Below are 27,352 nucleotides of genomic sequence, written 5' to 3' on the forward strand. Positions count from 1 at the left end.
AAGGAGCTGGAGCAGAAGCACACACAGGTGCCAGGGCACAGGCGTGGGAAGGCTGCAGGGGTGAGGCATGGGGGCAATGGGGGGCGGGACTGGAGCCTTGGGGGCAGGGCTTAGGACCACAGGGGTGGGGAGTGGAGTCACAGGGCGTAGGGGGCAGGGCTTGGGGCCACAGAGGCTGGGCATGGGACCTTTGGAGCCCACCACTGTCCCCCATGTGCAGCTGGCCGAGGAGAAGAACTTGCTGCAGGAACAGCTACAGGCGGAGACCGAGCTGTATGCGGAGGCTGAGGAGATGCGCGTGCGTCTGGCAGCCAAGAAACAGGAGCTGGAGGAGATCCTGCACGAGATGGAGGCCCGCCTGGAGGAGGAGGAAGACAGGGGCCAGCAGCTACAGGCTGAAAGGAAGAAGATGGCCCAGCAGATGCTGGTAAGTTGTTGTAAGGGCTGCCCCTGGTTGACAGCAGATCGCTTGACCCTCACCGTGTCCAGGGACATGTGTCCCTGCTGGACAGGTGACGAAAGTGAGGCTTGAGGAGGGACGGCCATCAGCCCAAGGCTGCAGGGCTGGTGCTGGGATCTGAACATAGCAGGCCCACACTGTTTGACTGCCCTTGTTTGTGTGCCAACACTTTGTGTCCTAAGAGCAACCCTGTGTGAAGGGTAGTTGCATTAGTTAGCTCTTGCTGCATAACAAGACATCCCCAGTGTAACAGCTTGGATGATACATATGGATCTCACATAGTCAGGAATTTGGGAGTAGCTTAGCTGGGCAGTTCTGCTCAGAGTCTCTCATGAGGCTGCATTCAAGATGGTGGGCTACAGTCATCTGAAGGTAAACTGGGGCTGGAGGGTCTGTCTTATGTGGCTCCCTCACATGGCTGTTGGCCGGAGGCCTTAGTTCCTCACCCTGAGGCCCTCTCCAAAGGACTACTTGAGAGTCCTCACAACATGGTGGTGGCCTTCTCCAGATGGAGTGGTCTGAGGGAAGGGGAAGCCACAGTACCTTTGACAGCCTAATCTCTGAAGTTACACACCACCAGTTTCTCCTGATTTTGTTTGTCAGAAACAAGTGATTAAATACAGCCCACACTCAAGGGGAGGAGAACTAGGGTCCACCTCTTGAAGGGAAGAGTATCAAAGAATTTGATTTTAAACCACCATGGCCCCTACTATGCCCATTTGACAGATGAGGGGACTAAGGCTCCACAAAGCAAAGTAACTTTTCAGTTCCTCCTTTTGGAAGGAGGCTGCAGAGCACCGGGTGCTGCCAAGCCCAGCCTCGGTGTTCGTCAGTTCCACTTCTCCATGCGAGTGACCTCATGGTGGACAAGGGTGCGATTCTCTTTCCTCCCCGACAAAGGATCTGGAGGAACAGCTGGAGGAGGAGGAAGCTGCAAGGCAGAAACTCCAACTCGAGAAGGTCACAGCTGAGGCCAAGATCAAGAAACTGGAGGATGACATCCTGGTCATGGATGATCAGAACAACAAACTATCCAAGGTGAGTAGGGGTCATGATTCTGAGTGAAAAACGACAGGTTCACCAGGGACAGGGGTGGGGGGCTTTGGAGGACGTGAGATTTTCAGTACTAAAAGCAGAATAGGGCCAGGCATGGTGGCTTATGCCCCCATCACTTCAGGAGGCTGAGGAGAGAGGATCGCTTAGAGCCAGGAGTTCGAGACCAGCCTGGGCAACATAGCAAGACCACATCTCTACAAAAAAATTAAAAAATTAATCAGGCATGGTGGCACACACCTGTGATCCCAGCTACTCAGGAGGCTGAGGCAGAAGGATCACGAGCCCAGAAGGTTGAGGTCAACACTCAGTGAACTGTGATCATTCCACTGCACTCCAGCCTGGGCAACAGAGCGAGACCCTACTCAAAAAACAAAAACAAAGCACTTCTCCTTTTTCCACTTAAAACTCTGGGTTGCATTTGGTTATTATGTGGGTTTTATTTTTTTCAACCATTTATGCAGAAATTACTACAAGTAAAACATAGATCCTGGAAAAAACAAAAAAAACTAAAGATATTTTTTTCTCTTTCCCCCAAAAGGAGCGAAAACTTCTTGAAGAGAGGATTAGTGACTTAACGACAAATCTTGCAGAAGAAGAAGAAAAGGCCAAGAATCTTACCAAGTTGAAAAACAAGCACGAATCTATGATTTCAGAACTGGAAGGTAAACCAGCCACCCAGAGAGGTTTCCAGTGGGTGTGTTGAAAGCCAGGAGAACCAGAAGGGAAATCTGAGAAGGGCAGACTTTGCCATGAGTGTGATGGTTCTATCCAGGTCCCCAAAACACCCTGTCAACCTACACACTGACATTACAATAAAAGGAGCCAGGTGCGGTGACTCATGCCTGTCATCCCAGCAGACTGGGAAGCCGAGGCGGGAGGATTGCTTGAGCCCAGGAGTTCAAAATCAGCCCAGGCAACCTGGTGAGACCTTGTCTCTACAAAAAATTAGCTGGGCATGGTGGTACCTGCCTGTAGTCCCAGCTACTCAGGAGTCTGAGGCAGGAGGATCACCTGAGCCCAGGAGTTTGAGGCTGCAGTAAGCTGTGATTGTGCCACTGCACTCCAGCCTGGGAGAGGTAGTGAGAACTCGACTCAAACAAAACAAAACAAAACAAAACAAAAAATAGCCATGAAAGGTGCCCTTCATCAGGAGCTGATGGCCAGGCTATGACAGTGTGGCAGGGATGCATGCGTGGGTGTGTGGCCTTCCTCTGTGGACTGGTGAGTGGGAGGCCCCCTCCAGCGTTCTCCTGGTGCTTCCCCTTGAGAGCCCAGCTTTCTTGTAGTGCGGCTGAAGAAGGAGGAGAAGAGCCGGCAGGAGCTGGAGAAGTTGAAGCGGAAGCTGGAGGGTGATGCTAGCGACTTCCACGAGCAGATTGCCGACCTCCAGGCCCAGATTGCCGAGCTCAAGATGCAACTGGCCAAGAAGGAGGAGGAACTGCAGGCAGCCCTGGCCAGGTAGTGGGTGGCAGGGTGTGGTGCACATTCACACATCCTGTGGGCCCTTTCAGGATGGTAGCCGCCTTGGACACAGTGGCCCCAGGCCCTTGGCATGGACTCTGCGTCCTGGGCCAGGGCCAGGCCTCTTGCGAGCCTCCCAGGCCTGTTCACACCCCCAGCCATCACCTTGACTTTTTTCTCCCCTGAACATGCCCTCTCTGTGCACTCGGCCTCTCCTGTTCCCACGGTGCTGCGGCTACTCTCAGATGCCCAGGCCGTCTCATTGATATCTCAAAGGCCCCGTGTCTAAGGCTAGGATGGCCTTCCTGCCCCCAACCCCTCCAGCTGAGGTCCCGCTTTTTGCAAATGCCAGCAACCTCCCCACCCCTCGGCATGCAGCAGGCTCTGATTCTGCCAGTCCTTCGAAATGCACCCCCGCTGTTCCTCAGCTGTCCCCCCCCCCCAGCTCTAGCCAGCCTCACGCCAGTGGCCTCACACTGGGGATGCTGCAGCAGCCACAATCAGTGATGACCATTGGCGCTAAGGGCTTTTGAGCACTGTCTTTGCAGCACCGGCCAGGTGTGATGCTGGTGGTGCCTCCCTCTCACAGAGGGAGGCCCAGCCTCCCAGAGAAGCTGGAACAGGTTCAGGGTCATGGCTTCCAGGAAGCAGAGACATGATTTGGGCCACAAGGCTTCAGGGTGATCCCCCGCCCGGCTCTCTGTTGCGTGCTGCGTGGCAGTGCCAGGGTGACCAGGAAAAACATCACACGTGAACCTGCCCAGGAAACTTGCTTCCTTGCCTGGTCCCGTCAGATCCCACCCTACCTCCACAGTCTCACCCCGCCCCGGCTACTCACTTCCGCTCACGATGCTGCATGTTCATGAGGGCAGGGAAGTCCAGTATCCCTCCTCCCTGACCCTGGGCCTCCCTCATGCTGTCCCTTTCCATCCACCATGTGTCGGGGGGGGGAGCGCTCCTTCTGGAACCTCCTGCAGAGCCTGCCATTTGAATAAGGCTTCTCACAGCCCAGCCTGACCTACAGGTACCGCCTCCCTCACTTCTGACGGGCCCTGGTGTGAACATCCTCCCAGGCAGTGCCCCACCAAGTGTTGCACATGACATGGGTGGTATCAGTATTCAGTCACTGACCAGATGAAGGAAGAGCAGCTGGTTTCCAGGGAAGAATAACTGTCTAACATCCAGAAAGCATCTATAAAGCCCCTACTGTGAACCAGGCGTAGTGCCTCATGTCTGTAATCCCAGCACTCTGGGAGGCTGAAGCAGGAGGATCTCTTGCGGCCAGTTCAGCATCAGCCTGGACAACCTAGAGAGACCCTTTCCCTACCAAAAATAAATTAGCTGGGCGTGGTGGCATGTGGCTGTAGTCCCAGCTACTCAGGGGACTGAGGCAGGAGGGTCACCTGAGCCCAGGAAGTTGAGGTTGCAGTGTGCTATGATTGCGCCAGTGCACACTAGCCTGGATGACAGAGCAAGACCTTGTGTTTGTAAATAAGTAAATAAAGCCCCTATTACAAGCCGGGCACCTTGCCAGTCTGGGTCCGATGCTTTGCGCACACACACATGCATGCAGACGACCCATGTTTTGTCTGCATCCTGCGTCCATCTCGCGCAGGCCTGTGTGTCTCAGGGACATGGGTGGGATGTGCTGCGATGTCTGTGCCACGCAAGGGGCTGGTCCTAGAAAACCATGTGGGCTTCATCCCAGCGGCCCCTCCCCGGTAGGCTTGACGATGAAATCGCCCAGAAGAACAACGCCCTGAAGAAGATCCGGGAGCTGGAAGGCCACATCTCTGACCTCCAAGAGGACCTGGACTCTGAGCGAGCTGCCAGGAACAAGGCCGAGAAGCAGAAGCGAGATCTGGGCGAGGAGCTGGAGGCCCTGAAGACAGAGTTGGAGGATACGCTGGACAGCACAGCCACCCAGCAGGAGCTCAGGTGAGGGACGCCCCTGCTGCCGGCCACTGTCCTGATGGGTGTGGGGGTATCCCCGAAGCAAAGCTAGAATCATAGGGTTTCTATGGCCCTGTATGCATACAAGCACCTTCTTGGTCGCAGTGTGCTGCAACTCAGAGCAGCATGACATCTGGTCATCTTGTTTTGCATCATAATAATAGCACATACTCAATGAGAGAACAAATTGGAAACTCTAGAAAAATAGACACGCACACACAACAAAAAGGCTGGGTGTGGTGGCTCACGCCTGTAATCACAACATTTTGGGAAGCCAAGGCAGGAGGATCGCTTGAGCCCAGGAGTTTGAGACCAGCTTGGGCAATATAGCGAGGCCTTGTTTGTCTCTATAACAAATCAAAAATTTAGCCAGGCATCTTGGTGTGCCTGTCAGTCCCAGCTACTTGGGAGGCTGAAGTGGAAGGATCACTTGAGTCCAGGAGGTTGAGGCTGCAGTGAGCTCTGATCACACCACTGCACTTCAGCCTGGGTGACAGAGCAAGAGCACCAAACCCTGTCTGTTAAAAAAGCAAAGAAGACGCCAGTGTTCATCTTTGAGGCACATTTTGCAGTTCAAGGTTGTTCTTTGACTGTCATCAAATAGTTCACATGTTTGTCGGCTAGCCTCTTCAGGGAGATTCTGGGTAGGTAATAGCTCCATGTGTTAAGGACACTGCAGGTCCAGAGAGGTTAGGCAGGTGGGCCAGGGTCTCACAGCTGGGGAGGGGAGGGGACGTGGGCATTGGCGCTGGGTCCTGGCAAAGCTCATATTCCTTTGCACAGCCCTGGGGTGGGCTTCTGTCTCTACCCAGTTGCCACCCACCGTGTCCTTCCTGCCCAGGGCCAAGAGGGAGCAGGAGGTGACTGTGCTGAAGAAGGCCTTGGACGAGGAGACACGGTCCCACGAAGCGCAGGTGCAGGAGATGAGGCAGAAGCACGCACAGGCGGTGGAAGAGCTTACAGAACAGCTGGAGCAATTCAAGAGGGTGCGTGACAGGGCAAGGGGTCAGTAGCCTCAAGAAACTCACCTCGGGGTCTGGATGAGGACAGTGACCAACTTGAGCCTGCGAGTTCGAGACAAGTCTGGGCAGCATAGCGAAACCCTGTCTCTACAAAAAAATGAAAATTTAGCCAGGTGTGGTAATGATACATGCCTGTAATCCCAGCACTTTGGGAGGCCAAGGCAGGAGGATCGATGGAGGCCAGGAGTTCAAAATCAGCCTGGGCAACACGACCTCGTCTCTGCAAAAATCAAAACATTAGCCGGTGTGGTGGCACGTGTCTGTAATCCCAGCTACTCAAAAGGCTGAGGCGGAAGGATCGCCTGAGCCCAGGAGGTTGAAGCTGCAGTGACTGGGAGCGTGCCACTGCACTCTAGTCCCAGTGACAGAGTGAGATGCCAACACACACACACACACACACACACACACACACGACGGATAACAAGTTATACAAGATTCCAGTGATGACAGGGCAGTGTGCATTTAGCAAATGCTTCCCATACAGCATCTCAATCTTCCCACCTGCCCTATGGGGTAGTTAGGCCCATTTCACACACGAAGACACTGTGATCCAGATTGCTGAGAGGCAAAGTGACATGGCTGTGATCTGCGCCCAAGTATTCTGGCTCTAGACTCGCCTGCTGGCCCGCCCAGAGCAGGGTCTACAGCACACCACTCATCGGATCTATACATAAAGGTCTGACAGAACTTCTGGGATGTTTAACACAATTTAACAAAACTTAAATCTATCCATCTTAATTTCTCTGAAGCCTGGAGGGTAAGTGTCACTATTTGATTTCAGTGACAAAACAGCTCTCTCTGGCATAGTTTTTTGGTTTTTTTTTTTTTTTTTTGAGTTGGAGTCTCACTCGGTCGCCCAGACTGGAGTGCAGTGGCCGCTCCCAGCCACTGCAGCCTCAACCTGCTGGGTTCCGGCGATCCTTTCACCTCAGCCTTCCAAGTAGCCGGAACTACAGGTGTGCGCTAACATGCCCGGCTAAATTTTTTATTTATTATAGAGATGAGGTCTCGCCAAGTTGCCCAGGCAGGTCTCGAACCCGCAGGCTCAGGCAATTCACTCACCTCGGCCTCCCAAGGCATGAGATTACAGGCTGAGCCATCAAGCCCGGCCGGTTTTTTTTGATTGGGGTGTCACTCTGTCACCCAGGCTGGAGCGCAGTGACACAACCACAGCTCACCACAGCCTTGACCTCCTGGGCTCAGACTATCCTTCTGTCTCAGCCTCCTGAGTAGCTGGGACTACAGGTGCATGCCACTGCTCCTGGCTAATTTTTTAAAAAATTTTTGTTCGAGATGGGATCTTGCCATGTTGCTCAGGCTGGTCTGGCATAGGCTGAGAACAACTAGATCTAATCATTCTGTCTCCCATTGTTGGCTCTTTGGGGTAAATGGCCCTGTTCTGAATGCTTTATCTTGGGTGTTTTTCCTTCCCCTAAATGTATTTCCTTGTGTTTCATTCCCAAGGGTGTGTTTTTAGTTTGTGTCCTCCCATCAGCCTATGCCCCTGAAAGCCTGAATCACATACCCTCAGTGTTACAGCTCCTCCTCTCCCCACTTCACTGTAGTGTTTTGATTCTGGGAGGTGGGTGGCGTTACCTAAACACTGTTGGAGTTTGCATGTGGTTCCATCAAGGTGAACGTTCTTCTGTGCAGTGGTTTACAGAATACCTTTCTGGGAGCTGGTTCACTGCCTGTGCCGTTACAATCTCAAATGTTATTTTACATTAAAATAACAAGTGAAATAAAAAGCAAAGGCCCCACGCAGCAGCCCACACCTGGAATCCCAGCACTCTGGGAGGCCAAGGCGGGAGGATTGCTTGAGCCCAGGAGTTTGAGACCAACGTGGGCAACATAACGAGACCCCATCTCTACAAAAAAATACTAAAAATTTGCCAGTCATTGTGGTATATGCCTGTAATCTCAGCTCCTTGGGAGGCTGAGGCAGGAGGATCACTTGTGCCCACAGGTTTGAGACCAGCCTGGGTAACACAGTAAGACCTTGTCTCTACAAAAAATGAAAAAAAGTAGCTGTGCATGGTGGTGTGTGCCTGTAGTCCCAGCTACTTGGGAAGCTGAAGTGGGAAGATCACTTGAGCCTAGGATGTCAAGGCAGTGGTGAGCTGTGAATGTGCTACTGCATTCCAGCCTGGGCAACAGACCCTGACTCAAAAAACTTTTTTTTTTTTTAAATAAAAACAGTGTAGCACTTGTTACGTGCCAGACACTGTTCTCCATGCTTTAGAAACTCATTCCATTTCCCTCGTGGTCCTTAAATACAAATGTCCAGGCCGGTGCTCCATCCCGTGGGGTGGTCTTGGGAGTACCCTCTGAGAAGCACTGTATGAGACGGAGGCCACTCACTCTCCAAATGAACAGGCGATCTTTGTTCCCACATCCTTATTACCCATCAAATGGCATCTAAACACAGACTTGCAACATTTCATCAGTTCTTTATTTCTGGACAAGTCAGATTTTGCTCATTATAACCGTTACACACATTTCCACATTCAATTGGCTTCCTTTTATTTTTTGTTTATTTTTTTGAGTCGGGGGTTTCACTCTGTCACCCAGGCTGAAGTGCAGTGGCATGATCATGGCTCACCGCAGCCTCGACCTCCTGGGCTCAGATCTTCCTGCCTCAGCCTCCCAAGTAGCTGGGACTACAGGTGTGTGCCCCCACGCCTCGATAATGTTTTGATTTTTTTGTAGAGATGAGGTCTCGCTGTGTTGCCCAGGCTGGTCTCAAACTCCTGGATTCAAGCAATCCTGCCTTGTCTTCACAAAGTGCTAAGATTATAGGCACAAGCCACCATGCCCAGCCCATCGATTTTAAGTATACGGTTCAATGAATTTTAACAAATGTATATATCTGTGTAGCCCCCACCACAGTCGGAACACACAACATTCGAGTTTTTAAATGAGAAACTGGAATCCAACTTTTCGTGTGACATTTATGAAAATGTTGGCAACCAGTGTTTTAAAAAGCAGGGAGGGGGTCAAGGGGGATGTGGCAGCAGGCTGGACACGGCTCATGGGAGGTTCGTCTGCAGCCTCCCAAGCTTTGGGAAAACAGAATTCAGGTCTTCCTGGCAATGGTGTGTCCCTGCGCTGCCCTGGGGCTCCACGCCTAGGTCCCTCCTGCCAGCGGAAAGGGCCTCTCTGTGAAACCTTGCCACCCCCTCCCCCCTTGCCTGCCAGGCCAAGGCCAACCTGGACAAGAGCAAGCAGACGTTGGAGAAGGAGAACGCAGACCTGGCGGGCGAGTTACGCATGCTGGGCCAGGCCAAGCAGGAGGTGGAGCACAAGAAGAAGAAGCTGGAGGCACAGCTGCAGGAGCTGCAGTCCAAGTGCAGTGATGGGGAGCGTGCCCGGGCAGAACTCAACGACAAGGTCCACAAGCTGCAGGTGAGGCGGCACCCAGCCAGGCAGGGATGCTTCGCCAGCCAGCTGAAGTCTCTCTTGCTGCCCAGCAAGTCATTTCCTCTAGCAACATTCCTCGCGGGGAGGAGAGGGTGCCCCTGTTCTGTTTAGTCTTTAAAAACCAGCTGTTCATTCAATGAGCATTTATTGAGCACCTGCTGTATGCCAGGCACTGTGCTTAGCCCTGAGGTACGAGAGCAAGGAGGAAGGCAGATACTGTCCCTGCCCCAGCAGAACTCCAGCCTGGTGGTGGGGGAGGGGACATGAAAAATTACTCAACTGGATGTAAAATTATGGGGGAAAGGGGAAGCCCACGATGCAGTAAGTGTAAGTAACCAGGGGGCTGGCCTGGGGGAGGAGTCGGGAAAGGCTTCCCTAAGGATGAATAAGTTGACATCTACCTGGTAGCGGGAACAGCATGTGCAAGGGCTCGGTGGTATGCGGGACAATGCGAAGAGACAGGTATGGCCAGCAGAGCCACGCTGCTGAGGTGGGGAAAGTACAAGGGCCTGCAGGGGGAGGTTGGGCCAGATGACACAGCCCTTTGAGAATGCATTACACATATGCTGGGCTTTTCTGGGTCCCACCAAGCAATGGAAGGTTTTAAGCTGGAGAAGGACAGGGTGTGTGTATCTTTGGTCTGACTGCACTTGGAATAGGCATCTGGCCGTACTTTTGATAAATATTGAATGTCCTCACAGCCTGGCACAAAGGGGCAGGGAAGCATTAAGTGTGACGTTTCCACATGCAGTTGAGAGCAGGAGTTTTCTGCCCTAATGCAAGCAACGTCCCGGAAGAGTGAATCGGGATTTTTATGGCCTCGCTGTCAACGGGAAGAGACAGAGGGAGGCTGATCTCTCCAAGAACCCGTTCAGAGACACCAGGGGCCGAGTAGGAGGCAGGGGATCCATAGGGGGCTTTTGACTTTTGCAGTCTGCAGCTTTGGTTTTGGCCGTCAGGGTCGGGAAGGGCGAAGAGTAGCGTGCGGAAGGGGCGGGGTCAGGACCCCTAAGAAGTCTTCTCCAACCTCAGGAGTGGACCAGCCTGGCATCTCTCAGATCCGCTGCTTCATCTCTGCCTACCCTGGCAGGGATCCAGGATCCGGTTAGTGGGATCTAGGTCCAGTCAATACAGCTGGGGCTCTCACAAGTTCTTCGAATCACAGAGTGTAGGACTGGGGAGCCTAGCTTATAGGCGACAGACTTCCCTTTGAGGCCGCAGAATTGTTCCCGTCAGAGTCTCACACCTTGTGGGGATTTTCTCAATCAGTGGACACCAAAGTCCTCGCCCATGAGGGCGTGTAGTGTTCTGAGTAACAAGACTCCTCTTACGTTATGAGGATCCTGTTCTCAAGGCTTCTACTAACCCACCTCTCGGCCTCTCAGAGTGAAGTGGAGAGTGTCACGGGGATGCTCAACGAGGCTGAGGGGAAGGCCATCAAGCTGGCCAAGGACGTGGCATCCCTTGGGTCCCAGCTCCAGGACACCCAGGTGAGCGTCCTGCCACATCCTCTGGGGGGGGCCTAGGACACGACCTTCCTCAGGGCGGGTCCCAGGACCTCCACACGTCCTTTCCACAGGAGCTGCTCCAGGAAGAAACGCGGCAGAAGCTCAATGTGTCTACCAAGCTGCGGCAGCTGGAGGACGAGAGGAATAGCCTGCAGGACCAGCTGGACGAGGAGGTGGAGGCCAAGCAGAACCTGGAGCGCCACATCTCCACACTCAACATCCAGGTGCCTGCAGTGTGTCCTCCCTGGGTCCCGGGTCCCCTCAGCTTCCTCAGAGTGGTCCCCATTTGGCCAGCAGGGGCTCAGGAGGGCTGTTGGCCACAGTGTTTGGCTCACCATTGCCTCCTGCTGTTGGGTGTCCCCAAAGAGAAGGTGGTCGGTCTCCACTTCTCAGGGCTTGGGGTGCGGGGATGGGGGTCACTCAAGACCCTTCTCTCACCCCACCTGGACATGGTCCTTTCAGCTCTCCGACTCCAAGAAGAAGCTACAGGACTTTGCCAGCACCGTGGAAGCCATGGAGGAGGGGAAGAAGAGGTTCCAGAAGGAGATCGAAGCCCTCACCCAGCAGTACGAGGAGAAGGCAGCTGCCTACGATAAACTGGAAAAGACCAAGAACAGGCTTCAACAGGAGCTGGATGACCTGGTTGTTGACTTGGACAACCAGCGGCAACTGGTGTCCAACCTGGAGAAGAAGCAGAAGAAGTTTGATCAGGTAGGGCCTGGTGGGTCCTCCGCCCTGCCCAGTACCCAGCCTGGCTGCTGTGTGTGTCTGCGTCCCTTCTCTGCTCTGCTCCCGGAAGCAACGAAAGGCTAACTTGTCTTGCTGTGGGTGACTGTGAGACACTCAGGCCTCCAGACTACAGTGAGGATGGCACAGAGGACTTGGCGAATGTGACTGCTCTAGGTCCCACTGTCACGAGGGCCATCGTGTGATGCCTTCGTTTCCAGTCTTAATAAGGGGTGACTTTATTCACTCAGTGAGTGTTTATTGAGTATCTCAGGCAATTCAGGTTCTATTCTATTTTTTTATTATTATTAATTTTTTAAATTTTTGAGTTGGGATCTCGCTCTGCCGCCCAGCCTGGAATTCAGTGGCACAATCATGGCTCACCACAGCCTTGATCTGCCTCAGCCTCCTGGGTAGCTGGGACTACAGGCATGTGCTACCACACCCAGCTAATTTTTAAAATTTTTTGTAGATGAGGTCTCACTATGTTGCCTAGGCTGGTCTTAAACTCCTGGGCTCAAGCAATCCTCCTGCCTTGGCCTCCCAAAGTGCTGGGGTTACCACCACACCAGGTTTGAGCCACCACACCCAGCTAAATTTAAAGTTTTAAAAATAGAAACAGGTCACTATGTTGCCCAGGCTAGTCTCAAGTTCCTTGGCTCAAGTGATCCTCCTGCCTCAGCTTCCCAAAGTGCTAGGATTACAGGTGTGGAGTCACTGTGCCCAGACAGTTTCTACCCTTTAAATACCACTTTTTCTTAATGTTTCATTATGGAAAATGTTAAGGCCACAGCAAGGTTGAAAGAATTGTACAGTGAACACCTGTATAGCCACTACCTGGATTTAATATTTTACTATCAGAGGAGGGACCAAAAAAAACCCAAAACATCCCAGAATTTATTATAAACAGTTATGTATTTATTCTCACACATTTAAACTTAGTCACCTTCAAAGTACTCTACATTTGATGCAATACACCTATCGAGATGCTTTTTCCTCTGCTCAAAATTGTTTCGAACTCACCGATTTTGAAGCCTCTGCCATGCTTTGTTACACCTCTTCCACACTGGCAAAATATTTCCCTTTGAGGATAAATACATACTTATATAACCCAAGCCCCTAAGTACCAACTTTTAATACACATTACCCATATGTAGTAAATATGATTTAGTTTACAGGTGACTAAGTGCTATTCTAAAAATCAGTTTTGGGGTTATACTGAGAGACTAAATGCCAGACCCATGGGGGTTCCCTGCCCCGCCGACAGCCTTGAGTGCCAGGATTCTATATGGCAACCCAATTTTCCCTTTTTCCACCCGCCATCCCTTCTCTGGGCTGTCATCCTGTCATCATTGCTGCGTTATCTGGTTGAAGGCCTGAGGTTGCTTTTATTATTTTCCTGTCACGTGGAGTGTAGTGTCACATACCATGTGGGATTTTTGTGTTGCCTGTGCTGTTACTTACCTGTGTTTGCTGAACTCTGAAAATCTGGTTTTTGGGTGTTACAGTATACTGCTCTGTCTCTCTGTAGGTGAGATGAACATAGGTATGGAATGCTCTTTGAGTTGCCTCTCCAAGCAGAGGGATAAGTGTGTGCCAGTCCCTCCATACTGACCATTTCCTTACTGTGGCTCATGGGTCACTTTTGTGAGACAGCTACTTGTGGCCATGAGACAACAAAGTGAAAACTGACTTCTGGCAGGATTAAAGGTCACTTTGGGCAAGACACGGTGGCTCATGCCTGTAATCCCAGCACTTTCAGAGGCCAAGGCAGGAGAATCACTTGAGACCAGAGTTCGAAACAAGCCCGGGCTACATAGCGAGACCTGTCTCTAAAAAAACAAAAAGTCACTTTGACCTTAGTAGCAGTGTGTTCTAACCAACGTGGGCAGCTTTAGCAGTTTCAAAGCACAGGGATTCAGTGGATTTCTGGCTCTGCCTCTGCTTGATCTGGAAGTCAGAAAGCAACACTGTTCTACAGTCCTGCCACAGATATCTAAATAGGACCGGCTTCCTCCCCACATTGGCAATTCAGTGAAGGTGACCCTTGGACATGCCTGGATGTCACCTCTGGACCTTCTGCTGTGTTGCAGTTATTAGCTGAGGAGAAAAACATCTCTTCCAAATACGCGGATGAGAGAGACAGAGCCGAGGCGGAGGCCCGGGAGAAGGAGACCAAGGCCTTGTCCCTGGCTCGGGCCCTCGAAGAGGCTTTGGAAGCCAAAGAAGAACTCGAGCGGACCAACAAAATGCTCAAAGCCGAAATGGAGGACCTTGTCAGCTCCAAGGATGATGTGGGCAAGAACGTGAGTGGGTCTCCTGTCTTTTCTGGTCCACGTCTCACCCAGCCACCCTCTGCTGTGGATCTGTTCGCAGGAGGCAGTTCTGTGCCTCTTTTGGGTTAGGGACCATCAGGAATGGCAGGCAGTGCCTTGGGCCCTGCAGAGACAAGAGGGGCTGGGAACAGCAGAGGAGACAGGGCTGGGTTGAGGGCTCCCGGTCCTGATCCCACGAGAGGCTGCCGCCGCCGCCTCATGAGCTGCCTCTAGCGGTGGGGGTCTTGGCCACTGTCGTGCAGTTGAGCCTCATGGGATGGGGCTGTCGCCTTGCCCACCAGGTCCACGAGCTGGAGAAGTCCAAGCGGGCCCTGGAGACCCAGATGGAGGAGATGAAGACCCAGCTGGAGGAACTGGAGGACGAGCTACAGGCCACGGAGGATGCCAAGCTGCGGCTGGAGGTCAACATGCAGGCTCTCAAGGGCCAGTTCGAGAGAGACCTGCAGGCCCGGGATGAGCAGAACGAGGAGAAGAGGCGGCAGCTGCAGAGGCAGGTGGGCGCCGTCAGGGGAGGGCGGGCAGGCGGCCGGCCCAGTCCGGCCCGTCACCGCCACCTATGGGTTTCTGGGAGACCCTGTTTTCTCATCTGTGACCTGGCTGGGCAGCCCACCTGGCAGGGGAGGGAGGTGCAGGGCTGCCCGGGACCGGCCGGGCAGCACACACACATCTCTCCTCTCTGCTCAGCTGCACGAGTACGAGACGGAACTGGAGGATGAGCGGAAACAACGTGCCCTGGCAGCCGCCGCTAAGAAGAAGCTGGAAGGGGACCTGAAGGACTTGGAGCTCCAGGCTGACTCGGCCATCAAGGGACGGGAGGAGGCCATCAAGCAGCTCCGAAAACTGCAGGTGGGTGACAGCCAGAGCTCAGGACACGGGTGGAGGAGGGCACCGCTCCACCAGGTCAAGGAAATCGGCAGAGCAGGCCCCAGGAAGTGGGTGTTAGTCCAGCTGGCGGTTCTCTGTTCCCTGTTAGGTTTTGGTGGCTGTTTCCTGCCCTGGGTGGGGCACCATGGTCAGGCATTTGGCCACCGCCCTCTGATCACATGAGGAGCTCATCTTCCTAGACAGGTTTGCTGAGCCCCTCCAGAATGGTGTCTCCAAACAGACAGCCACCCACCACCTGAGTCTGGGGCACTCCCTGTGCAATGGGATCAGCTGCAGAAAATGCAAGGGGTCAGCGTGCAAAGGCATTTGGGCAGAAGAACTTGGGTGCATAAGGACTGCTTAGAGGAATCTTCCTCTCGACTCACGCAGGCTCAGATGAAAGATTTCCAGAGAGAGCTAGAGGATGCCCGTGCTTCCAGAGATGAGATCTTTGCCACAGCCAAAGAGAACGAGAAGAAAGCCAAGAGCTTGGAAGCAGACCTCATGCAGCTACAAGAGGTAAATCTTTCCTCTTTTTGGGAGAGCCTCAACCAGGGTGTTGTGAGAGTGGCTTGGTGGCCAGGTTCGTAGGTCCACAAACGTCCTTCCCCCCAGCATGCCACAGAGGTGGACCCCCTAGTAACATGGAGAGACTCGTGCGTACTTATGGGGAGGAATATGCATTTTCAAGGGTTGCCAGAGCAGGGTGGACACTCAGTGGGGCACAGCCTTTCCCTGGCAGACAGCAGGCTCCTCCCCGTCCTGCCCCCTAGGACCTGGCTGCAGCTGAGAGGGCTCGAAAGCAGGCAGACCTGGAGAAGGAGGAGCTGGCCGAGGAGCTGGCCAGCAGCCTGTCGGGAAGGTAGGGAGCCCTGTGCGGAGGAAGGGGGTCTAACTTGGGATGAGGGAGGGGTGGCTACTGGGAAAGCATCCTGGACTCCTTGTGCTAATGCTGTCGATGTCAGAGCCCTCACCTGAGCTTACAGCGGGAGACAGATCCATGATAAAGGTGTTTTCCTGGGGCTTTCACGTCCCTACCTGGGGGTGTGGCCAATTTCATTTATTCTGAATGAGTATCCTGGTGGGGACATGGGGAGGCCGGGCAGTGTCAGGGAGGACAAAGCTGGTCCCTATTCCATTCCTGGCTTTGCTGACATGGACTGGACACCACACTTCCTGGCTATGTGACTTTGGACGAGTGTAATCCTCCTCAATCCTGTTTCCCCTGTTGGAGAATAAGGGTACTCCTGAGGCATCACTCCCTTCAAGGAGGGCATGTGGGGTTTTGGTTTTTTTGAGTCAGGGTCTCACTCTGTTGCCCAGGCTCACTGCAGCCTTGACCTCTTGCGCTCAGGCGATCTTTCCACTTCAGCCCCCCAAGCAGCTGGAACCACAGGCGTGCGCCACCACACCCAGCTGACTTTTTTATTTTCTGGAGAGATAGGGTCTTGTTATGTAGTCCAGACTGATCTTAAACTCCTGGTTTCAAGCGATCCTCTCGCCTGGCCTCCCAAAGTGCTGGATTATAGGCATGCATCACTGCACCCAACCACGGAGTGTTTTCCAAGCTGGGGGAGGAGGAGGGTGGAGGCCCCAGCACCGCTGCACTTCCCCCAGGAACACACTTCAGGATGAGAAGCGGCGCCTGGAGGCCAGGATCGCCCAGCTGGAGGAGGAGCTGGAGGAGGAGCAGGGCAACATGGAGGCCATGAGTGACAGGGTCCGCAAGGCCACGCAGCAGGTGAGGGCACAGTTGCAAAGGCCAGCACAGGCTCAGTAGGTGCCTGGATGCTGTCTGTGTGCAGGCCCCAGGTGGGCGGTGAGACCTGCGGGCGGGGACCAGGGCTCTCACACCCCCCCCCCGTGGGTCACGCAGCTCCCTACCTGCAGCGTCTCATGTGCTGGCCAGGACACAGCTGGCTCCTTCCACTAGACACATGTCCCTGGGGTGAGGGCCTTGGGTGCTCCTTCACTGCTCTCTGCTCAGCCCCAAGCCCCGGCCTCGTGACAGTAAGTCCTCAGTGATGGACTGAGGGAGACATAAACCGGGTGCCAGCTCTGTGGTGGGCGCTGGGGACTGTTGTGTGACCTGAAGCCCCTAGTGTAGGGTGCAGAACAGGCATCATTCTCCAGGTGACTCCAGGACACAGAAGGCAGCATGGGACAGGCCTACACTCAGCTGGGTGGCACCGTGATGCTTCTGGAAGAGGGGCTCCTGAGATGAGTCTTAAAGGATGATGGCAAGGGAGGAGGGCGGGATGCCCAGACTCAGGGACTAGTGCAGCAGTGACCGAGGCTGGAGGCGGCAGGAGGAAGCCTCAGCACACCGTCTGGCCATCCCTGCATCCACCTCACAGCATTCACCCTCCTCCCCAGGTCGAGCAGCTCAACAACGAGCTGGCCACAGAACGCAGTGCGGCCCAGAAGAATGAGAGCGCCCGACAGCAGCTAGAGCGGCAGAACAAGGAGCTCCGGAGCAAGCTCCAGGAGATGGAGGGGGCTGTCAAGTCCAAGTTCAAGTCCACTATCGCAGCGCTGGAGGCCAAGATTGCACAGCTGGAGGAGCAGGTCGAGCAGGAGGCCAGGTACGTGGGATCGGAGTTCCAACCCCAGCTTGCTTGCTGGTGACTGGTGGGGGGATGTCAGGGAAGTCAGGCACCCTCTCTGAGCATCAGCCCTGGCTGGTGGCAAACAGGATCCACACTTGCAGGTGTGTTGAGAGAACTAAACGAAAACCTAGAGCAGGCCAGGTGCAGTGGCTCATGCCTGTAATCCTAGCCCTTTGAGAGGCCAAGGCAAGAGGACTGTTTGACTCCAGGAGTTTGAGACCTGCATGGGCAGCATAGCAAGACCTCATCTCTATAAAAAATTTAAAAACTAGCCGGGTGTGGTGGTGTGCACGTGTAGTCCCAGCTACTTAGGGGGGGCTAAGGCAGAAGGATTGATTGAGTCCAGGATTTTGAGGCTGCAGTGAGCCGTGATTCTGCCACTGCACTCCAGCCTGGGCAACAGAGAGAGACCAGGACACAAACAACCTACAGAGAGAGACCAGACAACAGAGAGAGACCAGGACACAAACAACCTAGAGCAGGCACCCAATGTGAGCTGCTATTAGGATCACCAGTCCTCATGACATCCGCCAGCCTGCCCAGGTGCATGTGAGGTTTTGCCCAACCTCTGTGTGCCACGATATCGTGCCAACAGATACCCCCACGTTCAACCACCAGCCCAAAGCACACAATCTGGGAAGGCTTCTCATGGAATTGGGGGGTCAACTGAGGCATAAGGTCACAGCACATCTTTGACCATGAGCTCTGAGATTCCAGCCCATTCCTTTTTCTTTCTTGTAGCTTTATTGATAATTCACGTACCCTATAGTTCACCCATTTAGAGGGTGTAATTCAACAGCTTTCAGTGTTATTCACAGACATGAAAAATGATCACCACAGTTCATCACCTTAAAAAGAAACTCCATGCCCTTTGGCCAGTACCCCCATTTCACGTCCCCCCAGCCGCCCCCAACCCCCAACCTCAGCCCATTTTCTGTCTCTCTGGATTTACCTGTTCTGGTATTGGATCCTAAGGAATCACAAGACACACCATTGTGTCTGTCTGCTTTCACTTGGCAAAGGTGCAAGGTATCATCCCTGCTGTTGTGTGCCTTGGTACTGTATTTTCTTTCGTGGGTGAATACTACCATCTGACTGATCCCTGGGAGAGTCCTGGTTTGGGGCTGGGGAAAGAGCTCATGGAGGGTGAGCTGGCATATCTGCCGCCAGGGGCCCCATCCTCATCTGAAACCATCTCCGGTTCCCCAACGTGTACAGAGAGAAGCAGGCGGCCGCCAAGTCGTTGAAGCAGAAGGACAAAAAACTAAAGGAAGTCCTGCTGCAGGTGGAAGACGAGCGAAAGATGGCGGAGCAGTACAAGGAGCAGGTAGTCCCGGCCCCGCCCACACCCAGCCCTCACGCCCTCCTCCCACACACACACCCAGGCCCGGCCTCCCCGACCCTCTCCTTCTCCTGGACAGGCAGAGAAAGGCAACGCCAGGGTCAAGCAGCTCAAGAGGCAGCTGGAGGAGGCGGAGGAAGAGTCCCAGCGCATCAACGCCAACCGCAGGAAACTGCAGCGGGAGCTGGATGAGGCCACCGAGAGCAATGAAGCCATGGGCCGCGAGGTGAATGCGCTCAAGAGCAAGCTCAGGTGAGGAGCCTGCACCCTGGGAGGACCCAGTCTCTGGGGCTGGAGGGCAGCCCTATGGCTGGGGCTCCGGTCGTTGTGCAGTGCGTCCGCAAATCACTGCAAATGCCCCCTGTGCTCAAAACCCTTGCCCCTTCCATGGCTTCCTCCTGCTGTTTCCTCATCGCTGACTAGTGTGGACCAGGCACCTCAGCCGGCCCAGTGGTACTGGGGCCCTGCCCACTCTGAGCTTAGATTCTTCAACAACCGCCTTCATTCATCCTCCTGGTGAGGGAGAGGAAGAGGCACTATGCGCTCCTCTTCTGAAACCCTGTCTTCCTTGCATCCATTGAGGTTGCAAAACCTCCTCTCTCCTGACCCTCTTTCTGGGACGTTCTCTCCTTTCCCACCCACAGCACTACTGCCATCTTGACTGTACTCTGTGTTGGGGGCTGTCCGATACCCTGGCGGGTGTGGGCAGCATCCCTGGCCTCCACCAGATGCCAGTAGCAACCCCCACCCTGAAATGGGATGACCCAAAATGTCTCCAGACATTGCCAGAAATCCCCTGGCAGGCTGAGCACTTCTGCCCTCATTGTGTGGGGCTGCTTTCTCTCTTGCTCCCGGGGCTGTTTCCATCACTGTGCGGTCGCTCCCTGGAGATTTCAGCTCTGGGTTTCCGTCTCTCCTGCCACACCTCCCCCCCATGAGTTCAGTATCCCAGTGGGTGATCCAGCCTCTCACCTATTTACCTTCTTGGGGATCTTGCACTCTCATGGGTGTGACCGGCACCTCCACACCCTCACAATCAGACCCTCAAGCATCTGTCATCTGGCTGGCGCACGCTTTCTTTGACTATGTCCCTCCCAGAGTCTTCACCCCATTGGTGGCGGCCCCAGACCCAGTTCCCAGCAACGGCCAGCCACGCAGCCACCCTACCACATGTCCTCAGCAGCCGGTCCCCACTTGCTTGGCCACAACCACTTGGTGAAAACACACCCCAAATGAAACACCTTCCAGCAGTGCAAAGCAGCACGAGAGAACCAGGCGACACCATGGCGTGCTCCGCTCCAAGTGCTTGGGGGCAAGGATGAAAGCAGACCTCACTTGGTGCAGCCTGGACCCCCCTGCACCGCTCATCTTCCCACTCTCAGATACCTGCTTTACTTTCTCCTTATACTTACTCACCCCCTCCACCCTCACTCCACTGAGGACCTCACCTATCTAACTGCAGAAACGATCACAAAATGTTCACACCCCCCCTGGCTGGCCCCCACCACCTACACGTGTGCTCGCTCCTCCAACCCTCTTCCCACTTCTGTGCTGAACTGTGCAGCCCCACCAGGGCCAGTGCTGCCGTGAGACCCGCTCAAGCTCATTGCCACAGGGACTTTGCACTGCAAGTTCCCACTCTCTCCCCCAGCTCTCTGCTCAGCTCCCTCTCTCCCTTCGGATCCCTACTCAAAGGTCACCCTCAGATTTCCAACCCATTCCATTCCAACGCTAAGTCCCCTGCCCCTTCCCCTACACGTCACCAGGTAACCTGCTACTCATTTTACTTCCTTATCTCGTTCATGGTCTGTCTTCCTGTTGGCCGTGAGCCCGTGAGCACAGAGGCTCTGTTTGGTGATCCATCCCGTGGCTAGAACAGTGCTGGGCCCAGAGTGGACCTCCAGCCGTCGCATCCTACGTGGCGTTCCCCTGCCTTCAGTCACGCACATCCCCCAGGCACTTGCCTTAGCCTAGTGCAGCCTGCACTACTGCTGACTCAGTCTTTTTCTGGACGTTAACTGTTTTAATCACACACCTCTCATTACAAATAAAACTGACCAACCCTATATTTTTTTGCCAGTATTACCTGTATTCACAGGTCACAACAAAATTAAATACAGTGAACACGAAACAGTATCAAGTTCAGTATCTAGCTGTTGTGGCCACAAACTGATAACCAAGACCTGAAGCCAACTTCTCAGTTAAAAAGGAAGTGATGGCCGGCACAGCGGCTCACACCTGCAATTCCAGCACTTTGGGAGGCCAAGGCAGGAGGATTGCTTGAGCCCAGGAATTCAAGACCTGCCTGGGCAATGTAGTGAGACCCTGTCACTACAAAAAGAGGCAGGGAGAAGTGACAACAGATATTAGCCCCCTAATAGACTCTCACTAATATAATCAGACCTATTTAAAAGAGTTGGAAAGGGAATGCCATGTGAGAATGCCAAAGTGAGAGCCATGAGGTTCAGTAACTGGTGTCCAGAATCAATTTTGGGCACCACTGTCCAAGACAAGGGGAAAGCCCAGACCCCTTTGAGAGGGAGAGACAGAGGCTAGCTCAAGGTCACAAGACTTGAAGGAGGAGCCCTCTGCAAGGTGAGAGACTGGGGGTTCCCATGGATGGGACAGAAACCAGACCCAACCTCAGAGCAGCTCCCGGGGTGGAGGGGTCAGCTGTTCCCGTCACAGAAGCCCACAAGTGCATTATGGTGGCAACTTGCCCTTTTCCCCCACACTCCAGTGGCTGGGCCGAGTGCTGGAGCCACAGTCACTCTAGCGCTCTCCCCAGCTGCTGTCTTTGCCCCTGTTTTTCTCAGCCCTGGCGCAGTGATTGCTCCAGTACACACTGAAAATCCCGGTGGGTTCGGCCCAAACATCCGGCCCCTCCCACACAGCCCTGGTCAGCCTGGAACAAGCCACTTTTGCCAGTCCCAATTACGAGCACACATGTTGTGCAGGCGGAAGTCCTATCCAGCCTCCCCTGCCTTCTCTGAGTCTTCTAGGCACACAAAAAACAAATTGGGTATTGGTACCTCGGGTGAGGCTGGCAGCCCCTCAGCTAACAGGAATAGCCAAGCAAGTTTCACACAGTTCTGTCAGCCAGGTGGGTCTCAGCACATGCCCTCTCTAGAGCCTGGCCCATGTCCCTACTGTATGACACACTGCCAGTCCACTCCGACATGAGCTGCAAGAGGTGCTCACCTCTGCTTTTGTGCTGGAGGCCGAGCGCTGACGAAGGAACAATAATCAAGTGATAAAGTCAAATGAGACGTGGAGGCAGGGCCCCTGCCCAGGACTGGGTGCTTGATGCTTTGGGCTGGCTTGCTCAAATGCCTTTACCTTCCTAAACAGCTATGCAGTAATGGGATGTGTAGAAGGGTCTAAATGAAGCTCTGAAGATTTTCCCTTAAGTAAAAAAACGAACAAAAAATGCTTGTCCTTGCACACCCTTGCCAAGAGTTTGTGACTTCAGATGCTTTGCAGAAAGGTTGACTCAAAAGTCTGGCTGGGTGTAATGGCTCACGCCTATAATCCCAGTGCTCTGGGAGGCCAAGGTGGGAGGATTGCTTGAGGTCAGGAGTTCAAGGACAGCCTGGGCAACATAAGGGAGCCCTCCATCTCTTCAAAAAATTAAAAAATTAGCCAGGTGTGGTGGCATGTGCCTGTAATCTCAGCATTTTAGGGAGGTCAAGCTGGGAGGATCAATTGAGGTCAGGAGTTCAAGATCAACCTGGGCAATAAAGTAAGACCCCCCCATCTCTAAAAAAATAAAAGAAAATTAAAATATTAGCCAGGCATGGTAGTACACACCTGTAGTCCTAGCTACACAGGAGGCTGAGTAGGAGGAATGCTGGAGGCCTTGAGTTTGAGGCTGCAGTGAGCTATGATCGCACCACTGTACTCCAGCCTGGGCCACAGAGCGAAACACTGACTTAAGGAACAAATTGAAGCGAACACCTTTAATGTAGACACACATAACAGGACTCCTTTCTACCTGCTGATGTAACCACTGAGGGTTCTCTCTCTGTTTCAGAGGGCCCCCCCCACAGGACACCTCGCAGTGACTCACCAGGTATATGCCTCAGCTTCGCAGCTCCTGTGTGTGGCACTCTGTGTCCCATTTCCTTTCTGAACGGCAGGCCCCTCCGACCCCCCAACCCCCCCCCCATTTTTTTTTTTTGTTGTTAGCCCTTGCGCATTTCCGTGAGATTCCTGCAAATCAGAAGGCTTGGATAACATAGTTCAAAACGGTCTTTTATCAAAACCCAGATCACGGGGACATGCAGACTTCATCTCTTGGGCCGTGCATGTGACATGGCAGTGCATGTGACATGGCACCCAGCTGTGTGCCCTTATCACAGTATCCCGACGAGATGTTAGAGCCTGTATGTGTATGTTGCTTGAACTTTCCTTAACTTCATGCCTGGGGGCCACTCTGACACTGTGAGGGCATTTGGCAGCGCTATTCACCCTTGTCTGGTTAAGCCACCCACTGAGTGAACATGGCAGTCACACAACCTGGGTCCCTTCCTGGAGGATGCCCTTGGCTTCAATGTGGCTAGCCTGGGTCACAAGTTGGAGATAACAGAGCACAGGTTCATAGTCACCACAGCCCAGCAACTTGTCTTCCCTTGACGAAGGCTTCACAAACTCATCTGCACTCATTCTGCAGCATCTTATGACTGTTGGGGCTACATGGGGCTTGCTTCAGGTTAGACTTCTAACTGCATTCTCAGCATGTCAGTGTGGAAGCCGGCCACCGCAGAGCCTTTTCCAGAGGCCTCATGGGCACGTGTGTACTCAAGGAAGGGGGATGAACGAGCCTTTTCCAGAGGCCTCATGGGCACGTGTGTACTCAAGGAGGGGGGATGAACACCCAAGACTTGAGGAAGCACATGGGGCCCTTCCCAGAAGATGGCAGAGAGGCCTATGCTTCTTCAGGATGTTAACACCTTTCCGTAGGTGAAGTTAGGCAGCAGGGACCTCTCCCTCACCCCCTCGGTGAGGCTGGGCAAGCCCTCACGTGTGTCCATCTTCCATTTTGGAGAATCTCGGCTTTGCTACTGAAATACTTAAAGCTGGGTGAGGTCTTGGTGAGCGCTTTCAGGGACATTTGTCTCCAGAACACTGGGAAACTCTCCTCCAGCTCACTGGCATCAGAGGATAAGCTGAATTCCAGGGCTGGAGCGTGGGACCCACCAGCCAGTGAGAAAACCCAGTCCTTGCATGGCATACTCTCATGACTCCTAGTGCCAGCAGTGCCTCGGATAAGTTCTTTGAGTCCAGGAATAGAACCCACGTGTTCCAGAATTGGACCCTTGAAGATCTTTCCAGGGGTCCCTTCCTGGAAAAGATATAGCCGGTATCAACCCTGGGTAGGATTAGAAATCATTTCCTTCCAGAAAGGCACCTGGGCCAGGACAGACTGGGAATTTACGATGGCCCAGGGTTCAACTGACTTTTTAGGTCAAGGGAGCAAACTAATCTGTGAAATGTCTCCAGCTAGCAAACGCAGACACTCCCAGGAGACAGAGAGAGGGAGGGCCTGGGCATTGAAACGTAGGGGAGGCACTGTTCCCCAGTCCCAGGCTAGCCCACAGAGGGTTTGAACCTGGAGATAAAAGCAGGCGCAGCAGCGCTGTGTGGGGAATGGATGGTGAACAGCACAACTGACTAAATGTTCCTCTTTCCACCCTGACCGTTGGGATCCTTGTCTGATCTAAATTCATGGAAAACAGTGCTAGAGAAGAGGATGGAGAGTCAGTTCTCTAATGGGACTGGACGCCTGGAAGCTTTCCTCTGAGGCGAGTGAAGCTGGCCTAGGAGTGTTTAGTTGGGAATGGCTACAACTTTAAGTATTTATTCCTGATTGCTGCATGGCTGGAAACCCCCTTCTCTACACACGGTGGGTTTTCCCAGCCTGGGTACTGTTGGGGTTCCCCTGCTCAGCAATCATGAATCTCTGGGCATTGCTTTTGCCTCTGAACTTACCTGAATTGTTCCTTTTGAGTAAAGAATTAGTGACTGGGGTAGACTCACCCTCGGGGCTTCTGTCAAGCCTTGCTGTGGGGAACCGGTGGTTTTGGTTACAAAAGTCTGCTTTCTTCTTAGATGTTCTAAAATGAGTTAAGATCTGTCTTCGGATTCAGGTCAAACAGGGCCAGAAGGCCAGAGCCTAACATGTTATCTGTTGAGGTTGCTGAAAATAGCTAAGCGTTTCTTCCAAACAGCAAAGGTCAGCTAACAAAAGGATCTTACTTTTCCTCCTTCTGCCCATCCCTCTCTCCCACCTAAAGGCTCATGTCACATGATTGGCCCTTGGGGGGGAGGGGCTGGGGAGAAATTAGGGCATCCAGCAGGACTAGGGAAGAGTGGGAAAGACAGAGAGGGGGGTGTCCTGCCATCCTGGATTATCACGTATAACTTCCTTTTCTAACAAATACTCATTGAGCACCTATCTTATGGTATCCACTGCGCAAAAAGCCAGACACAATCCCTGCTGTGGGGGAAATCTGAGTCCAGGAAGCTCTATACCAGCAGGGGGCGCCGTCTCGCCATTTACCCAGGGAGCAGGCTTCCCTCCCAGGCTTGGATGGCACAAGGCCATCCTTGTCCATTTCAGCTTCTTCCAACAGAAAGCAAAAACTCTCCCCTTTCTAAAGAGAGGAGGGGGAGGGGGGGATGCTGAAGGAGAAAGAACATTTTTCTCTCTCCTTCGTATGATCCCCATCAGTGAGAATAAAAACAGGGGACCTGACTCCCCACCAGCCCTTTTTTTCCTCTTCTAAATCAAAGACCTCAGCTGACCAGACTTCTGTGGGTCCTCAGATGACCAAGCCAGGCATTTTAAAAAGCAGACCACCTCGCTCTGAAAAACCAACTCCCCTCCCCCATTTCAGTGGGTTAAAAGGAACCGACCCAACTTAAGATGGTCCAGGATTTGTTGATCTCATCCCAAATATCTGCATCTCGTGGGTTTTGAGTGTGTTTGCTTTCTACCCCTTATAACAATTGAGTTCAACCTCGACGGAAGTTTCTTTACTAAAGAAACATGTTTTCTTATTAAAACCTACAGGCGAGGAAACGAGACCTCGTTTGTCCCTTCTAGAAGGTCTGGAGGACGTAGAGTTATTGAAAACGCGGATGGCTCTGAGGAAGAAATGGACACTCGGGATGCAGACTTCAATGGAACCAAAGCCAGTGAATAAACAAATTGCTAGAGTTTTGCCATCACAGCAGGAAAAACAAAACAAACGAAAAAAACCAGAACAGAGCAGAACCCAGCAGACTGCTCAGCATTGTCTAAATCCATTTTCAAATTCCAAAGATCACAGACACCCTTCACACAATGAATATTTAAAAAACCACCACCCTGAAATCAAGGTATGAATTTTAAGTGTTAATGATGTACCAAGTGAGAAAAACCCCACGGGAAACACAGACACACCCTCTTGCTCTTTCAGTGGATGTTTTTAGAAAAAAATCTATCCACGGTAACCAGTCACTGGCAACTGTTTACATGAAATGGGGTAGGTCATCAAAAGGGGTGCCCCCGCCCCCCAAGTTCATTCCCTGACTTGCGTACCTTCCGGTGTCACGAGGAAGGATGATTCTTTTCCCCCTCCCTTGGTTTCCACACCTCAGACACACAGTTCACCAAGACCAAATGCCTTCTGTAGTCACATGAATTAAAAAGGAGATGCTGCCCCCATGCGGCGGGTAGGAATCTTCCACTGTTTTCCATGCACCCGGATTGTACTTTAGGACACCCGCACTAATAAAAGATTACACATACATCACTAGAACGGAGTCGGCTTTTCTGTGGAGCTATTTGCTATGGAGCAGAAGAAAACAGGTGGGGAGTTGGGTTCTTGTTTCATCTGCCCAAGCACGCTATGAAGTCAGGAGTTTTTTCATAAACAGGGAAACTGAGACCAAGGGAGGTAAAATATTCACTGCTTAAGATCCCATAGCGGAGGCAACCTCTTTCAGGTTCCCTCCCGCTGTAGGAGCTTTTCTGTCTTAATAAATCCTTTCTCACCTTCAAAAAAAAAAAATTCACAGCAGGAAAAGGAAGGGCAGAAATGCAAAGTTCAGGGGGCTTTTCCAATAGCGAGGTGGGCAGCTCAGGGTTAGGGAGGACGATGTCATGGGGTTGGCAGGCAACTGCCCCCAGCCCTTGACCGTAACTGGGAAGAACGTCTTTGTCAATCAAAACCGACATATGGCCGGGCTGGTAGCTCAAGCCTATAATCCCAGCACTTTGGGAGGCCGAGGCGAGAGGATTGCCTGAGCCCACAAGTTCGAGACCAGCCTGGGCAACATGGTGAGACCTTGTCTCTTTACAATAAATCAAAAAATTAGCTGGGCGTGGTAGCACGCGCCTGTAGTTTTGGCTACTTGGAAGGCAGAAGGCTGAGGTGGAAGAATCACCGGAACCCAGCAGGTTGAGGTTGCAGTGACCACGAGTGTGCCACTGCACTCCTGGGTGACGGAGTGACACTCCAACTCAAAAAAAAAAAAAAAAAATTATATATACACATATATATCTCGATATATATATCCTGTGAGAAATATAGGAATCCCTTGATTTTT

The 27,352-nt window shown here is 53.0% G+C and overlaps 3 protein-coding genes across 3 annotated transcripts in view; 2 read left to right on the plus strand and 1 right to left on the minus strand.

The window, feature by feature from the left end:
* Positions 1-6: 6 nt before the first annotated feature.
* LOC110596263 (myosin-11-like) lies at positions 7-10,898 on the plus strand. The gene is made up of 9 exons (XM_021715944.1): positions 7-27; positions 221-427; positions 1,361-1,498; positions 2,055-2,178; positions 2,803-2,974; positions 4,703-4,915; positions 5,772-5,916; positions 9,151-9,464; positions 10,727-10,898. Exons 2-9 carry the CDS (start codon positions 293-295, stop codon positions 10,896-10,898), a joined length of 1,413 nt encoding a protein of 470 aa, XP_021571619.1. The 5' UTR covers positions 7-27; positions 221-292.
* Positions 10,899-11,306: 408 nt separating this feature from the next.
* Positions 11,307-27,352, minus strand: part of NDE1 (nudE neurodevelopment protein 1) — a 65,987-nt gene continuing 49,941 nt past the window's right edge. Inside the window, exon 9 of the mRNA XM_021715948.1 lies at positions 11,307-11,561. Within this exon, the coding sequence (XP_021571623.1) occupies positions 11,501-11,561 (61 nt within the window). The 3' untranslated portion in view covers positions 11,307-11,500. The remainder of the gene's footprint in view (positions 11,562-27,352) is intronic.
* On the plus strand, positions 11,478-26,017 carry LOC103267258 (myosin-11). Its single transcript, XM_021715947.1, has 11 exons — positions 11,478-11,591; positions 13,700-13,916; positions 14,233-14,436; positions 14,627-14,788; positions 15,197-15,325; positions 15,580-15,668; positions 16,424-16,547; positions 17,183-17,391; positions 18,634-18,742; positions 18,837-19,009; positions 25,833-26,017. Exons 3-11 carry the CDS (start codon positions 14,266-14,268, stop codon positions 25,963-25,965), a joined length of 1,299 nt encoding a protein of 432 aa, XP_021571622.1. The 5' UTR covers positions 11,478-11,591; positions 13,700-13,916; positions 14,233-14,265; the 3' UTR covers positions 25,966-26,017.

This window comes from Carlito syrichta, unplaced genomic scaffold, assembly GCF_000164805.1.
Source record: "Carlito syrichta isolate Samal-C Ts95f unplaced genomic scaffold, Tarsius_syrichta-2.0.1 Scaffold308086, whole genome shotgun sequence".
In the NCBI taxonomy this organism is placed as follows: Eukaryota; Metazoa; Chordata; class Mammalia; order Primates; family Tarsiidae; genus Carlito; species Carlito syrichta.

Bases quoted from the DNA above. Each gene is read 5' to 3' on its own strand.
- LOC103267258 (XM_021715947.1), top strand. From the start codon at position 14,266: ATGGAGGAGATGAAGACCCAGCTGGAGGAACTGGAGGACGAGCTACAG. The intron at 14,789-15,196 runs GTGGGTGACAGC...CGACTCACGCAG, and splicing joins AGCAGCTCCGAAAACTGCAG to GCTCAGATGAAAGATTTCCA. The intron at 19,010-25,832 runs GTGAGGAGCCTG...TAAAACCTACAG, and splicing joins GCGCTCAAGAGCAAGCTCAG to GCGAGGAAACGAGACCTCGT.
- LOC110596263 (XM_021715944.1), top strand. From the start codon at position 293: ATGCGCGTGCGTCTGGCAGCCAAGAAACAGGAGCTGGAGGAGATCCTG. The intron at 428-1,360 runs GTAAGTTGTTGT...TCCCCGACAAAG, and splicing joins AGATGGCCCAGCAGATGCTG to GATCTGGAGGAACAGCTGGA. The intron at 9,465-10,726 runs GTGCCCCTGTTC...CCTGTTCTCAAG, and splicing joins TTCCTCGCGGGGAGGAGAGG to GCTTCTACTAACCCACCTCT.